General features: G+C 49.3%; 1 protein-coding gene across 1 annotated transcript; it reads right to left on the bottom strand.

Moving 5' to 3' along the window:
• Window positions 1-725: 725 nt before the first annotated feature.
• On the bottom strand, window positions 726-8,269 carry TMEM256 (transmembrane protein 256). Its single transcript, XM_083581299.1, has 4 exons — window positions 8,108-8,269; window positions 6,822-6,859; window positions 2,453-2,533; window positions 726-1,277 (listed from the first exon to the last, which is right to left on the bottom strand). Exons 1-4 carry the CDS (start codon window positions 8,193-8,195, stop codon window positions 1,134-1,136), a joined length of 351 nt encoding a protein of 116 aa, XP_083437425.1. The 5' UTR covers window positions 8,196-8,269; the 3' UTR covers window positions 726-1,133.
• Between the last annotated feature and the right edge of the window lie 7,694 nt (window positions 8,270-15,963).

The raw sequence follows: 15,963 nt of genomic DNA, 5'->3' as shown, positions 1-15,963 counted from the left end.
ACTGGGCCTTTGAGGCCGTTTAGGGCTTTCAAGGTCAGCACCAACACTTTGAATTGTGGTCAGAAACGTCCTGGGAGCCAGTGTAGGTCTTTCAAGACCGGTGTTATGTGGTCTCGGCAGCCGCTCCCAGTCACCAGTCTGGCTGCCACATTCTGGATTAGTTATAGTTTCTGAGTCACCTTCAAAGGTAGCCCCACATAGAGCGCATTGCAGTAGTCCAAGCGGGAGATAACCAGAGCATGCTCCACTTTGGCCAGACAGTCCGTGGGCATGGAGGGTCTCATCCTGCGTACCACATGGAGCTGGTAGACAGCTGCCCTGGACACAGAACTGACCTGCGCCTCCATGGACAGCTGTGAGTCTAAAATGACTCCCAGGCTGCACACCTGGTCCTTCAGGGGCACAGTTGCCCCATTCAGCACCAGGGAGTCCTCCATACCTGCCCGCCTCCTGCACTTCTGTCTTGTCAGGATTCAACCTCAATCTGTTAACCTAGGGCTCCCCAGCTGCTTTGGACTACAACTCTCAACATCCCCGGCCAGCCAGGTTGCCTGAAAAGCCCTTTAGCCCTTCTTTTGTCTCTCAAAAGCAGGGAGAAGTCATGACTGATGGGAGTTTTAGTCTAGCAACCTCGGGAGGGAGGAGGAGACGCACTGGAACGCTTTGTGCTTCCTGCTCGTAGCTTACGCGTGACATCTAACATATAGCCACCATTTACCACGGCATTTATCCACGGAATAAATTTATTCACAGAAAAAAAAGGTGTGTGGGCTTTTTAAAAAGTTAAATCACTCTCATCATTTATTAAGTTAAAAAACACCAATTGAAAATCACCGATCGGACATTGCATTCTGAGGCCTCCATCGCAAACTCAAATATGGTTGCAATTTTTTTTGGGGGGGGTGGGCGGAAAGGATCCTGGCTTTTTAAAAAGGGATTTGGCATTCGAGGAATTCCAAGACGCAGGACAGAGACGTGTTTGGGGTGGGCTAAAGACCTCAAGGGATCCCACTGACATTTGGAAATCTCTCTTCTCCTAGGGCTCCCTTCTGGCTAGCCTAAGGGGTAATGAGGGGCAGGGCTGGTTGCCCTGGCGATGGGAGAGAGGGGCCACATAGGGACAGAACGGGGTGTCAAGGGGCCAGGGCGATCCAGCCGAGGATGAGGAGGGAACCACCATACGGGGCCGCCTTGGTCAGGATCGGGTCCCCTGTCACGGCGTGGTAATACAGGGCGCCAGAGAACATCCCCATGCCCAGAGACAGGATGCTGCCGGCCTGGGAGGAACAAAAGGTACAACTTAGAATCACTGAATGAATGAATGTTTACTTGCGTCAGCCATCAGCCACAGCAATAAAACAACAATACGATATACAAAGAAGAGAAAGAAAAAGGTTTTATTTCAGGGGGTCAGACTAGATGAGATTTGGGGTCCCCTCCCAACTCTGAGGTTAGTACCAGTACCTAGAATGTGGCCGGGCTGTGCATGTCCCGCCGTCAGGGATGATGGGAACAGCTTTTTCCAGCATGGCATCCACCAAACATTGGACTACAACTCCCATCATCCACACCCAACGGTTACCCCAACCTCCCCTGCCTTGTGGGACAGCTTTAGAATAGAATAGAATAGAATAGAATAGAATAGAATAGAATAGAATTTATTATTTATAACCCACCCATCTGGCTGGGTTTCCCCAGCCACTCAGGGCAGCTTCCAACAAAGTATTAAAATACAGTGGTCTGTTAAACATTAAAAGCTTCCCTAAACAGGGCTGCCTTCAGATGTCTTCTAAAAGTCTGGTAGTTGTTTATTTCCTTGACATCTGGTGGGAGGACGTTCCACAGGGCGGGCGCCACCACCGAGAAGGCCCTCTGCCTGGTTCCCTGCAACCTCACTTATCGCAGTGAGGGAACCACCAGAAGGCCCTTGGAGCTGGACCTCAGGGTCCGGGCAGAACGATGGGGGTGGAGACGCTCCTTCAGGTCTACTGGGCATTTGAGGCCATTTAGGGCTTTCAAGGTCAGCCCCAACACTTTGAATTGTGGTCAGAAACGTCCTGGGAGCCAACGTAGGTCTTTCAGGACCGGTGTTATGTGGTCCCGGCGGCCGCTCCCAGTCCCCAGTCTGGCTGCCACATTCTGAATTAGTTGTAGTTTCCGGGTCACCTTCAAAGGTAGCCCCACATAGAGCACATTGCAGTAGTCCAAGCGGGAGATAACCAGAGCATGCACCACTCTAGCGAGACAGTCTGCGGGCTGGGAGGGTCTCATCCTGCGTACCAGATGGAGCTGGCAGACAGCTGCCCTGGACACAGAACTGACCTGCGCCTTTGGGAGAATAAATGGCTCAGGAATAAACCCTACACAAATTTGGAGTCTCTAAGGCACTTGGTGGGCACCTTGTAACCCCCCCTCCCCCCCAAAAAACCCCCAGCCAATTCTGGATCCTTACCATCATGGGATAGCGGCAATGGGGCACAGCCAGCAGGGCCAGGCTGTGGAGGAAGTGGTATTTGTTGGCCGTCTCGTAGAGCTACAAAAGAAGGTCAAGGATCAGGGTGAGGACAGTGATTCAACACACACAGGCCATCCCTGTCGTCGCTGGGGACTCACAACTCCCATCAGCCCCTGCAAGTGCGATGGCCGTTGTAGTCCAGCAATTTCTGGAGCCACAGGTTCCCCATCTCTGTACTTCAGCCATTTGCTTCCTCCCCACCAGACGTTGGACTACAACACCCATCATCCACTACAAGCTTAGGAAATGGTCGTGGATGATGGGCTTTGTAGTCCTTCCTTTTTCAACAAGGGGAGATCTGCTTCCCAGACTGCCTCTGTAGTGGATTTTCTTTTTAAAAAGTCTTTATTGAACATATTCCACAGATTTATACATCAATATACTATATTATGATTTATATCCCATCCCATACTGGGGGATAAAATGAAAAGACAAGAAAATTAAAACAAAAAAAAGGACCCAGACTTCTTATTGTTCTCAAAAAACCTATATCACACTTGTTATATTTTACACAGTATTATATTATTTCCTTAAATCTTTTTAATCAAGATACAAAAAGAAAAAGGGTTAAATAGAAACATTTCTTTTAAATATAGTATCTATACATTGTATTGTATACATGTTTTAAATACATTACCTATAAATCTGTACTGGATTTGAAAATGTTTCAAATTGTTTCTATACATGGAACTGTTTTTAGGAACGTTTTCGTTTTAAATTGTGCCATTGTTTTTTCCTATGTGGAACTAAAGCTGCTGCTTTTATTGCTGGCGTTTTTCTCTGGGAAATACAGCTTTGAGATTATTTCGTGGGAAGAAAACTGCAGATTGAATTGGACAAGCGTGGCTACATCTTGGGGGCCTCGGGTTGGAAAAAAAACGCTTGCGTAGACGACCCAGCGTTCAAGTAAGAGGAGTGTCTTATGAAGGCGAATTCAGGAATGCTGGTTCGTGATCTCACTGAGAACGGACAGCTCCATACACCTGCGCCATCCCAATCTCCTTTCCGCAAAGAACCCAGGCATCCTGGTTCCCTCCCAGCCCCTTCCTAGGATTGAAGCCCACCTGGAGATGGGTGCCAGGGGGGCCCGACTAGCAGCCACAATTCCTCTTAAGGATATAAGAGGAATCAGCAGGATCAGGCCATAAAGGGCCCGTCTAGTCCAGCACCCTGTTCTCACAGCGGCCATTATCAGAATCCCTCAATCAGGATTCGAACACAAGAGCCGCTCTCTCCCCTCCTGTGGTTTCCAGGAGCTGGTATTCGTAAGCATCCCTGCCTCCGACCACGGAGACCCGAGAATAGCCATGAACAGTCCTCTCCTCCTTCATGAATTTGTCCTACCCTCTCTTAAAGTGGGAAGGAGTTCCACAGGTTAACCACGCGCTGGACGAAGGACATTCTTTTATTGGTACCGAATTATTATTATTATTTCTTAAATCTGTCAGCCAAATCTGTTAAGCCAAACAACATCTCTCAACGTTCCAAAAAGTGAAGTGAAAAAGGAGTGGGAGCGCCTAAATGAATACCTTAAAAGCCAAGGTTCGAGGACAGAAATCTGTCTAAGTCTGGAATAACCTTGTGAAGTGAAAGGATAAGAAAGAGGGATTTATATCTAGAGGCTAGGATAGAGATGATCAGGAAAACAGGAAGACATGAGAGATGAGAGATAAAGGAGGTGCTGTGGGATTGGTGGAAGTCAATGTTTATTTTTCTTTTTAGTATTTAGATTATTAACTTGTAAGATGTGGGTTTGTTTTTGTTTTGTTTTTTTTGAATGTTGGTTTTTGTGTTTTATGTATTGTTATTTTTTGATATTTTTCGTGTTGTGTGGAAAATACTAATAAAATTTATAAAAATATTTTTTTAAAAACATCTCCCAACATTCAGCTTCAGGAGTTCAGTTTCAGTTCAGAAGGAGAGAGGGAGAGGATAAAAAATCTCTGTCCACTTTCTCCGTGCCAGGCGTAATTTTATAAACTGGACCATTAGGTCCAGTTGTGAACGATTCTGGGGTTGTGGCGCTCATCTCGCTTTACAGGCCGAGGGAACCGGCGTACAGCTTCCAGGTCATGTGGCCAGCATGACTGAGCCGCTTCTGGCGAACCAGAGCAGCGCACGGAAACGCCGTTTACCTTCCCGCCGGAGTGGTACCTATTTATCTACTTGCACTTTGAGGTGCTTTTGAACTGCTAGGTTGGCAGGAGCAGGGACCGAGCAACGGGAGCTCACCCCGTCATTGCGGGGATTCGAACCGCCAACTTTCTGATCGGCAAGCCCTAGGCTCTGTGGTTTAACCCACAGCGCCACCCGCGTCCCTTTCCATCTAGTTAAGAACACACAAACTCATTTCCCATCTATCACACCCAATAGTGCCTCTTCTTCCACTAACCTGCCCCACTTCATTCCTCCCCCGGGGGTTGAAAATTTGAACCCCCCAGGGAAGAGTTGCTCTCTCCGCCCACAATCTATGACAACCAGCGGTTCCAGTTTAACTGGCTCAGCCAAAGGGACTGGGAAGGGAAGGAGGAAGTGAAGGGAAGTGTGGTGTAGTGGTTAGAATATTGGACTCTGAACTTGGGAGAGGCCAGGGTTCGAATCTCCACTCAGCCATAAAGATGTGACCTTGGGGGCCAGCGACTGCTTCTCAGCCTAGCCTACCTCAGAGGGTTGTTCTGGGGATAAGATGGGGCAAGACGCGAACCATGTACACGTCACCATGGGCTCCTTGGAGAAAAAAGGTGGGATACTGTTATGGATGCTTTTGAATTCTGGTGCTGGAGGAGACTCTTGAGAGTCCCATGGACTGCAAGAAGATCACACCTCTCCATTCTGAAAGAAATCAGCCCTGAGGGCTCACTGGAAGGACAGATCCTGAAGCTGAGGCTCCAAGACTTTGGCCACCTCCTGAGAAGAGAAGACTCCTGAGAAGAGAAGATGGTGGGACAGTGTTCTCGAAGGGACCAGCATGAGTTTGACCAAACTGCGGGAGGCAGTGGAAGACAGGAGGGCCTGGTGTGCTCTGGTCCAGGGGGTCACAAAGAGTCGGACACAACTAAACGACTAAACAACAACTGTTATGGGAATTACAGGGGGGGGCATATCTTCAAAGTTGTTAAATGTTACAAATATTATGCATAAATGTATCTTTTCGACTTGAAGTTACCTAGCTTTAACAATCATATAAAATCAACTCCTTTGCCCGTTTCCTCAATTCCAAAGCTATTTTCCCTTGAAAAAAGGACTCCAGGAAGTGCCCAGAGGTGACAATTGCTGAGCTGATTGTTGGCCAAGGAAAGCCTAATCCCATCACCAGACTTGCCAAGGGGTCCGGACGCACAAAGGAAGTTCTCTTGTACTTTGGGTGGTGGGACTTCAGAGGTGTTTGCCTCTGCTCATCTTATACCTGGGTCTTGCCCTGAGGTCTCTGCTTATGGCAATCTTGTACCAAGGACTTGTCTGGACGTGTTTGCCAAGGTTAAACTAGTGTAACCCCTGTCTACCCCTCCCCTTTGGTGACATGTCACTGATGTAGCAATGATGTATCAGTGATGCTGTATGAACTGTATTCTGGGATATGGTGAGAAAGTTTTGAAAGTCCTTGTCACCCCAACTTGGGGTTCAGAATTCCTCTTTGAACCTGATGCGCAATAAACTTTGGTCTACGGCTATTTGCTCAGGTTGGTGGCTGGACTCCTTCCTTTATTCCGCAGGGACCTGCGGGCTCTGCCCAACCCGCTGAGTGACTGAGCAGCCTCGCACCTAGATTTTTCCGTAACAGGTAAAGGTAAAGGGACCCCTGACCATTAGGTCCAGTGTGACCGACTCTGGGGTTGTGGCGCTCATCTCACTTTATTGGCCGAGGGAGCCGGCGCACAGCTTCCAGGTCATGTGGCCAGCAGGACTAAGCCGCTTCTGGCGAACCAGAGCAGCGCATGGAAACGCCATTTACCTTCCCGCTGGAGTGGTACCTATTTATCTACTCACACTGATGTGCTTTCAAACTGCTAGGTTGGCAGGAGCAGGGACCAAGCAACAGGAGCTCACCCCGTCGCGGGGAATCAAACTGCCAACCTTCTGATCGGCAAATCCTAGGCTCTGTGGTTTAACCCACAGCGCCACCCACGTAACAGATACAAATGCAATAAATAGAATCACAGAACTGTGGAGTTGGAAGGGGCCATGAGGGTCATCTAGTCCAACCCCCCACAATGCAGGAATTATTTGCCCAACGTGGGGTTCGAACTCACAACCCCAAGATTAAGAGTCTCATGCTCTACTGAGCGAGCCAAACAAAACCGTTTACCTCTTTCAAGTAGTCATCTCGGTCGCTGCGGCGGAAATCTGGGAGGAGGGCGGGGAAGAGAGAGAGGGAGAGGAGTTAGCAGAAACTGCACAGGAGATAAACTGAGGGAAAGGGGTGGGTCATCAACACTTCTCCAACGGACGGCTGCAAAATGCGATATGGTGGAGGAAAAGTCTCCATGCTCTGAGCTTAGAACACAAACAGGGGAGGCGAACCAGGGGGCCCAATTCATCCGGGGGAAATTCTCAGCCGAAACGAGCCAAAACCCTGACCTGATATTTAAGTGAACTGTGGAACTCTCTACCTATTGATCTTAGGCAGGTGCCTCCACTGTACTCTTTTCAGTGCCTGTCTAAAAACATTATTGCTTAGACAAACCCACGCAGACATTTAGAAAGCTGATGGTGCAAGTTTTTGATCTGATCTTGGCCTGTAGTAACTTAACGTTTCAAAAGCCTTAAGTTACCGCTCATTTTTCTTGCTGGTCATTTTATTGTGTTACTATTAGTAGCAAGCAGTAAACCGCTTTGAGTGGTTTGGTTGATTTCATTTTGCAATCAAGTGGGGCATAAATGTTATGAAATAAAACAAATCCAACTGCAGCTTGCGCTGCAGAACTTCCTGGTGGTTTAATAATAATAATAATATATTTATTATTTATATCCTGCCCATCTGGCTGGGTTTCCCCAGCCACTCTGGGCGGCTTCCAACAGAACGCTAAAATACAATAACCTATCAAACATTAAAAGCTTCCCTAAAGCTTTCTTTTTCCTTTTCTTCTCCTGTGATGAGGCTGCATTTTAATATTTTAATGTTTCAATATTTTAATGTTGTATTTTAATCTTGTTTTTTAAGTTGTATTCATTCAACTTGTTTTTATTATTGCTTGTTAGCCGCCCTGAGCCCGGCCTTGGCTGGGGAGGGCGGGGTATAAATAATAATAATAATAATAATAATAATAATAATAATAATTATTATTATTATTATTATTATTATTATTATTATTATTATTAAACAGGGCTGCCTAAACAGGGCAAATTGCTGGTTTAAGAAGGGGGCTGGGCTGGCAAATCCCGGGGGCGCCTTGCAATAACCCGCCCCCAGAGGTAATAAAGGGACCGCAAGCCTCATCTGCAAAAGCTGACCACACACCTCGCTTAACTCCGCACCGACAGCCCCCCACCTCCATTGCAACCTCCTTTGAGAGTTGCCCACAAATGCCGTCGGGGGATCGAGGCCAGGATTGCACCCCCTTTTCTCCAGCCCCGGCACCCGCCTGCCCTCACCGTGAGCCCCGTAGGCGGCCGCCCCGACCGCCGCAGCCCCGCTCAGCGCTCCGAGCCGTCGGAAAAACGCCCCGGCGCCCGCGACCATTCCGATCCCCGACGTGAAAATGTATCAACCTCGTTTCCGACTCCCTGCGCGCTTTACCCAATCAGCGGCCTCGGCGGCTCGTTAGTATGCAGCCCCCGCCCCCCGCAGAACGCTGCGCCTCAGCCAATCGGCGTTCCCCAGCCCTTCCTTCCGCATCAGCCCAAAGTTCGGAAAGGGTTGGCCAATGACGTGCGAGGCCGGGGATTGGAACGCGGGCGCGTCCAATGAGAAGCGCGGTTCCGCCTCCTCCCCGCCTCTCTCCTCCAGTTCCATTCTCCTGATAGGCTGCCTCCGGGAAGTCCATCTCAGCACGTCAACCAATCAGGGGGCGCCTGGTAGGAACGCGCTTGCAGCAGCTTCTGCCGCAGCTTAAAGAGGAAGGAAAATTAAAGTGTGCGCTGCTCTTAGGATGCATACGGTAAGCACGTGACAAATAGGAAAAGTTGGCTGCGCGTTAAAAATCCTACCAACCTTCTTCCCATCTTTTTGGAAGGAAGGAAGAAATGGTTTGTGCTCCTTGTTTAGAATATTTACGGCACACCAAGTGTCCCCACAGCGCCGCCTGGTGGAGGAAAAGAGATTCCCATGTGGTTTCTCCTTTAAAGCCATTGCCTCCTTCCTGCTGCCTCTTCTATCATAAAGAGGCATTGTCTGTTTCAGCGTTTCCCAACCTGGCGCCCTCCAGATGTTGCCGACTGCAGCTCCCACCAGTAGTCCAAAAAATCTGGAGGGCGCCAAGAGTTTTTTTTTATTATTTCAAGCAAAAAGCAAAAAAAAATTGAAATAATTCTCAAAGCACTCGTTGGTCCTTTAATTATTTTTCATCATCAGAAGGATGATTTTTCTCCTCACTCCCCCAATTTTTCATTTTTTTTGCAAGCGTCGACCACCAGAGGGCGGCAAAGGCGCGACCATTCAGCGCATGGCGACAGCATCGGGTTTTTAATGCTGGGTTTTGGGGTGGATGGTGGCTCTGCCATCCGCATTGCTGGCTTAGCAATGCCACAAATTAAATTTTTTAAAAAAACCTTGCCCGGTTAATTGCACGAGCGTCGATCGAGGAATCAATTGCTTTACCCACGCACAAAAAAATGAACACGAGTGTCACAGGTTTCGGTTTTTTTAAATTTTGGAAGACGTTTTCCGTGAATGATAGAGGGGGAAACCCCCGTTTATAAAGCGACCTGCAGTTTTAGCAGATATTCAGGGTTTAAAGCGTTTACATCCCCAATTTAGGGAAATTTTTAATGACTGATGTTTTAATGTACTTTTAATCTTTTGTTGGAAGCCGCCCAGAGTGGCTGGGGAAACCCAGCTAGATGGGTGGGGTATAATTATAATTATAATTATAATTATAATTATTATTATTATTATTATTATTATTATTAATTATGGATTGGCCAGACCTCACAATACAACCAAAATCCCATTTCCATATGTGATCAGATCCAGATGTTTGCTTTGAACCAGGATCCCACATCTTCTAAAATTCTCCTTTTCTCCCATTGCAGTCTTCCTCCAGATATTTGGACTACAACTCCCATCAGCACAATGGGAACTGATGGGAGTTGTATTCCAAAACACCCGGAAGGTGCCAGCTTGCCGAAGGCCCCTGTGAACCGCTTTTCCCAGGTCCCGAGGTGCTGCCGGACTACAACTCCCATCGTCCACGACAATTGGCTGAGCTGCCTCAGGATGATGGGAATTGTAGTCCAAAATATCCGGAGGACGCCAGGTTCATAACGAAGGCTGTCTTTGTGGTTCTCCCAGGCCCGGGAGGTGTTCTGAAGGCAGATCTTCAAGAGACACGAAATTAAAAAAGGGCATCGGAGCATGCGCAGAGTGGGATTCGAGAAAGGGTGAGGGGCACCCCTCCTTCCTGCCGCTATCCGATCATGCCACCTTCGGTCCCGTGATATCCCGTGTTGCTCATCTGAGGAAGGTGGCAAGGAAGTGTTCAGTGTAAATTGCATTCGCCACCAACACCTCCTCCTCCGCTCTCCTCTGCCCTAAATAGCTCGTTTTGGGGTTGTTGTTTTTTAACATATATATATATATAACAAAGGGATGCGGGTGGTGCTGTGGGTTCAACCACAGAGCCTAGGCCTTGCCCATCAGAAGGTCGGCAGTTCAAATCCCCGCGACGGGGTGAGCTCCCGTTGCTCAGTCCCAGCTCCTGCCAACCTAGCAGTTCGAAAGCATGAAGTACAAGTAGATAAATAGGTACCGCTCCGGCGGGAAGGTAAACGGCGTTTCCGAGCGCTGCTCTGGTTCGCCAGAAGCGGCTTCGTCATGCTGGCCACATGACCCAGAAGCTGGACGCTGGCTCCCTCGGCCAGTAAAGCGAGAAGAGCGCCGCAACCCCAGAGTCGTTCATGACTGGACCTAATGGTCAGGGGTCCCTTTACCTTTACTAGACTTGCTAAGAGGGACACAGGTGGCGCTGTGGGTTAAACCACAGAGCCTAGGACTTGCCGATCAGAAGGTTGGCGGTTCGAATCCCAGCAATGGGGTGAGCTCCCGTTGCTCAGTCCCTGCTCCTGCCAACCTAGCAGTTCAAAAGCACCTCAAAGTGCAAGTAGATCAATAGGTACTGCTCCGGCGGGAAGGTAAACAGTGTTTCTGTGCACTGCTCTGGTTCGCCAGAAGCGGCTTAGTCCTGCTGGCCACATGACCCGGAAGCTGTACACCGGCTCCCTCGGCCAGTAAAGTGAGATGAGCGCTGCATCCCCAGAGTCGGCCACGACTGGACCTAATGGTCAGGGCTCCCTTTACCTTTACTTTTATCAGCTTGAGCAGCAACCTCTGGAAACGAAGGGCTAAAAACCGGGGCTGCTCTCCAAAATTATCTGGTCCCTTTTAACTTTGTATTTCAGGTGGTTGACTGAAATCCCTTATTTTGGCTGCTGATCCCTTTTTTTCAAATCTGTAAGTTGACAGCTATGGGTGGGGCACATCTTTAAAGTTGTTAAATGTTACAAATATTAAGCCTGACTGTATCCTTTCAACTTGACAGCTCAGGGAAGTCACCTAGCTTTAAAAATAATATAAAATCATCTCCTTTCCCAGTTTCCTCCATTCTAAAGCTATTTTCCCCTTGAAAAAGGACTCCAGGAAGTGCCCAGAGGTGACAATTGCTGAGCTGATTGTTGGCCAAGGAAAGCCTAATCCCATCACCAGACTTGCCAAGGGGCCAGACATGCAAAGGAAGTTCTCTTGTACTTTGGGTGGTGGGACTTCAGAGGTGTTTGCCTCTGCTCATCTTATACCTGGGTCTTGCCCTGCCATGTCTGCTTATGGCAATCTTGTACCAAGGACTTGTCTGGACATGTTTGCCAAGGTTAAACTAGTGTAACCCCTGTCTACCCCTCCCCTTTGGTGACATGTCACTGATGTAGCAATGATGCTGTACACACTGTATTCTGGGATATGGTGAGAAAGTTTTAAAAGTCCTTGTCACCCCATCCTTGGGGTTCAAAATGCCTCTTTGAACCTGATGCGCAATAAACTTTGGTCTACAGTTATTTGCACAAGTTGGTGGCTGGACTCCTTCCTTTATCCTGCAGACACCTGCGGGTTCTGCCCAACCAGCTGGGTGACTGAGCAGCCTCGCACCTAGATTTTTCCGTAACAGGTAAAGGTAAAGGTAAAGGGACCCCTGACCATTAGGTCCAGTCGTGACTGACTCTGGGGTTGCGGCGCTCATCTCGCTTTACTGGCCGAGGGAGCCGGCATACAGCTTCCGGGTCATGTGGCCAGCAGGACTAAGCCGCTTCTGGCGAACCAGAGCAGCACACAGAAACGCCGTTTACCTTCCCGCCAGAGCGGTCCCTATTTATCTACTTGCACTTTGACGTGCTTTCGAAGTGCTAGGTTGGCAGGAGCGGGGACCGAGCAACGGGAGCTCACCCCGTCGTGGGGATTCGAACAGCCGACCTGATCAGCAAGCCCTGGGCTCTGTGGTTTAGGCCACAGCGCCACCCGCATCCCAACCCCTGTCTACCCCTCCCCCTTTGTGACATGTCAGTGATGTAGCAATGATGCTGTACGAACTGTATTCTGGGATATGGCGGGAAAGTTTTAAAAGTCCTTGTCACCCCATCCTCGGGGTTCAGAATTCCTCTTTGAACGTGTTGCGCAATAAACTTTGGTCTATCACCTTGCCAACAAAGATCCGTATAGTTAAAGCTCTGGTTTTCCCAGTAGTGATGTATGGAAGTGAGAGCTGGACCATCAAGAAGGCTGATCGCCGAAGAATGGATGCTTTTGAATTCTGGTGCTGGAGGAGACTCTTGAGAGTCCCATGGACTGCAAGAAGATCCAACCTCTCCATTCTGAAGGAAATCAGCCCTGAGTGCTCACTGGAAGGACAGATCCTGAAGCTGAGGCTCCAAGACTTTGGCCACCTCATGAGAAGAGAAGACTCCCTGGAAAAGACCCTGATGTTGGGAAAGATGGAGGACGCAAGGAGAAGGGGACGACGGAGGAGGAGATGGTGGGACAGTGTTCTCGAAGCTACCAGCATGAGTTTGACCAAACTGCGGGAGGCAGTGGAAGACAGGAGGGCATGGCGTGCTCTGGTCCAGGGGGTCACGAAGAGTCCGACACGACTAAATGACTAAACAACAACAACACGGCTTTTTGCTCCGGTTGGTGGCTGGACTCCTTCCTTTATTCCGCAGGGACCCGCGACGAGCTGGGTGGCTGAGCAGCCTCGCACCTAGATTTTTCTGTAACATGCATGATAAAAAGAGAACATAAGTAGCAGAATGGACTCCCTGGGAAGGCGATGGGCGGTTTCTAAGCAGAGGCTGGACGGCCGTCTGTCACGGATTTTATTCCTGCCTCGCAGCAGGTTGGGCTAGATGACCTTTGGGGTTCCCTTTGAACTCGGCACTTCTACGATCCCACGGCCCAGCCCTCCTTCTGGATCTCAGTTGGGCCGTGCCATGTGCTCAGCCGTCCTTCGCCACCTCCCATTTGCTCTTTCCGGCAGAGAAATTCCCCCCACCCCACCCCAGGGGCCACGGGCTCTATTGACTGAAGACGGGTCTGGTTCATCATCTATTTTTCTCCCGCATCGATTTCAACGTGGAGATCAACACCTCCTCTCTTTTCCACGCAGTCAGCTTTCGTTCACCCACAAGGAGGCATGAATATGCAACGCGGGGGCCAAATCGATCCTGACCCTTTGCACGCCTCCTGTCTCATTGGCGCAAGACGGGGGGGGGGAGAGGTGGGGGGATCGCTTCCCCACCCTCTGCCGCAGGGGCATCTGATGGGAGTGTTGCAGGAATTTGTTTAGGTTGGGGGGGGCTTGCCCCTCCAGCAGATATCATGCACATGCAGCCCACTACTAAAACCAGCACAATCACTTTTGTGACTTTTGTGATTTGTCCCCACAAAACACCCCATCACAGTTTCTTCCTATCTATTCAAAGGGCCTTTGCTGCACGATACCAAGTGTAAGAATTCACTGATCAATGGATCTCTGTACTGGCTCACTGGGAAAACTTCAGAAATTCATATAGACGTGTGAGCTCAGCTGCTCAGCAGCCCCTCTGCCTGAGTGATAATCCCTGGCATCCTGATACCTGAGTGCCAGACAGGTAGCCATTCTAGAAAGAACAAACCCAGATGAAGGCAAAAGGGTGGGATTAACTTGGCTGGGGAAAAGGGAAATGTAAATATCTCTTTTGTCCCACTTGATGGGTGTTTGGTGGAGGGCAAGGAGAACCATGGGGCAGGGTCCAGGATGCTCAGATTCCTGCCACCAGACCTCCCCTTTCATGATGTGACCATGATGTAGTTTGGGGGGGGGGGTGTAACATGGGGAGTAGCAGCTATTAAAAGTCTGGAGGTGGCTCTTTTGTTTGGGGCTTCCATCTTGTTCCACCTGGTGGCAGGTGGGAGTCCTGTCGCGACAGTCTTCAATCAAGACCAAGCCGACTGGCTGCTGTTTTGCTCTGGTATTCCTGGCTGGGGTCCTTGTTTTTTGTCCAAGGGAGCCCTCAGATTTCTCCGTTAACAGGAGACACAGTCAGGCCTTCTCTCAGTTCACAGTTGGGAGAGGGCTATCAGTGGCTTCTAGACACAATGGCTTTGCTCCTCTGCCTTCAGGGCTGTGGCTGCAAAGGCTTCAGAATCCCAGTTGCCGGACAGCGCAGGAGCGGGGAGTGTTGCTCTGTGTTCGAATCCTGCTAGTGGGTTTCCCATGGGCGCCTGGAGAACAGGATGTCGACTAAAGGGGCCTCGTTGCTGCCCCGTCAAAAGACACTTGGTGCACTCCCAAACAGTAGCAGCTAATGGGAAAGAGCTGGGGAGAGCTGTTGTTGTTTAGTCATGTCCGACTCTTCATGACCCCCTGGACCAGAGCACGCCAGGCCCTCCTGTCTTCCACTGCCTCCCGCAGTTTGGTCAAACTCATGTTTGTAGCTTCGAGAACACTGTCCCACCATCTCGTCCTCCGTTGTCCCCTTCTCCTTGTGCCCTCCATCTTTCCCAACATCAGGGTCTTTTCCAGGGAGTCTTCTCTTCTCATGAGGTGGCCAAAGTCTTGGAGCCTCAGCTTCAGGATCTGTCCTTCCAGTGAGCACTCAGGGCTGATTTCCTTCCAAATGGAGAGGTTGGATCTTCTTGCAGTCCATGGGACTCTCAAGAGTCTCCTCCAGCACCATAATTCAAAAGCATCCATTCTTCGGCGATCAGCCTTCTTGATGGTCCAGCTCTCACTTCCATACATCACTACTGGGAAAACCAGAGCTTTAACTATACGGACCTTTGTTGGCAAGGAGATGTCTCTGCTTTTCAAGATGCTGTCTAGGTTTGCCATCGCCTTTCTCCCAAGGAGCAGGCGTCTTTTAATTTCATGACTGCTGTCACCATCTGCAGTGATCATGGAGCCCAAGGAAGTAAAATCTCTCAGTGCCTCCATTTCTTACTGGGGAGAGAGGAATGGTCAAAATTAAACGCGTCTCACATTTCCAAACATAGTCATAGTAAGCTGGCGAGCCTAACATGGCGGAATCACCACGGCCACCTTCTGCATTTGGCAACCTAGTACGTCCACCCTTGTTTGAGAATCCATGCTTATTTGAGACGTGCATATATATCACGTGCGACGTACCCTCCAACATTTCTCCGATGAAATTCTCTTTGAAAGCCGTCTCAGTTGGCCGTCGCTGCCTCTTGTGGCAAGGAGTTCCATGGTCGTGCTGCCTGAAAAAGGACTTTCTTTCGTCCGCCCCAAATCTGCTAACATTCAGCTTCATTGAAAGTTCTAGCGTCATCACAGAGGGAGAGAAACTTTCTGCCACTGACTTTTTTGAGTTGTGCACGATTTTTAAATTTTTTGATCGTTTTGACTTCTGCTCACCTTTCCTCTAAAGCAAAAAAACTCAAACGCTGCAATCTTTCTTCATTTTTATACCACCTCCGTGATCATTTTGCATGCCCTCGCCGCGTCCCCAAGTACATAGGATCACAGCCTCAGTCCCCTAAATAAATCTTGTTTTCGGTTCCTCATGCCCGTGCGGTCATGAATTTCCATTTTTGGTTTCCTGGTTCCAAAGGCTGGATCTTGGCAAGGAATCCATCTGCTTTTCCAACCCGTGGAATATTTTCTATGCATCACCCAGAGCTTTTGTGCGTGGCGCTATCCATCGCGCCCACGCTGCATCACAGGTTTTGTAGTCTTTCACTTTCTCCAAATGCTTGTGGCAAGGAGTCTCCCTGCTTCTCCGACCCATGGAGTATTTTCTGTTGCAAC

This window comes from Podarcis filfolensis, assembly GCF_964270895.1.
Source record: "Podarcis filfolensis genome assembly, chromosome: 13".
NCBI lineage: Eukaryota > Metazoa > Chordata > Lepidosauria > Squamata > Lacertidae > Podarcis > Podarcis filfolensis.
Note: the sequence above shows the minus strand (reverse complement) of the source record. Positions and strands in the feature narration are given on the sequence as shown.

Excerpts from the sequence above, each read along its gene's own strand:
- TMEM256 (XM_083581299.1), bottom strand. The coding sequence starts at position 8,195 with ATGGTCGCGGGCGCCGGGGCGTTTTTCCGACGGCTCGGAGCGCTGAGC. Across the intron at positions 6,860-8,107 it reads GGCCGCCTACGGGGCTCACG|ATTTCCGCCGCAGCGACCGA; the intron begins GTGAGGGCAGGC and ends CCCTCCTCCCAG. Across the intron at positions 2,534-6,821 it reads GAGATGACTACTTGAAAGAG|CTCTACGAGACGGCCAACAA; the intron begins GTAAACGGTTTT and ends CTTCTTTTGTAG.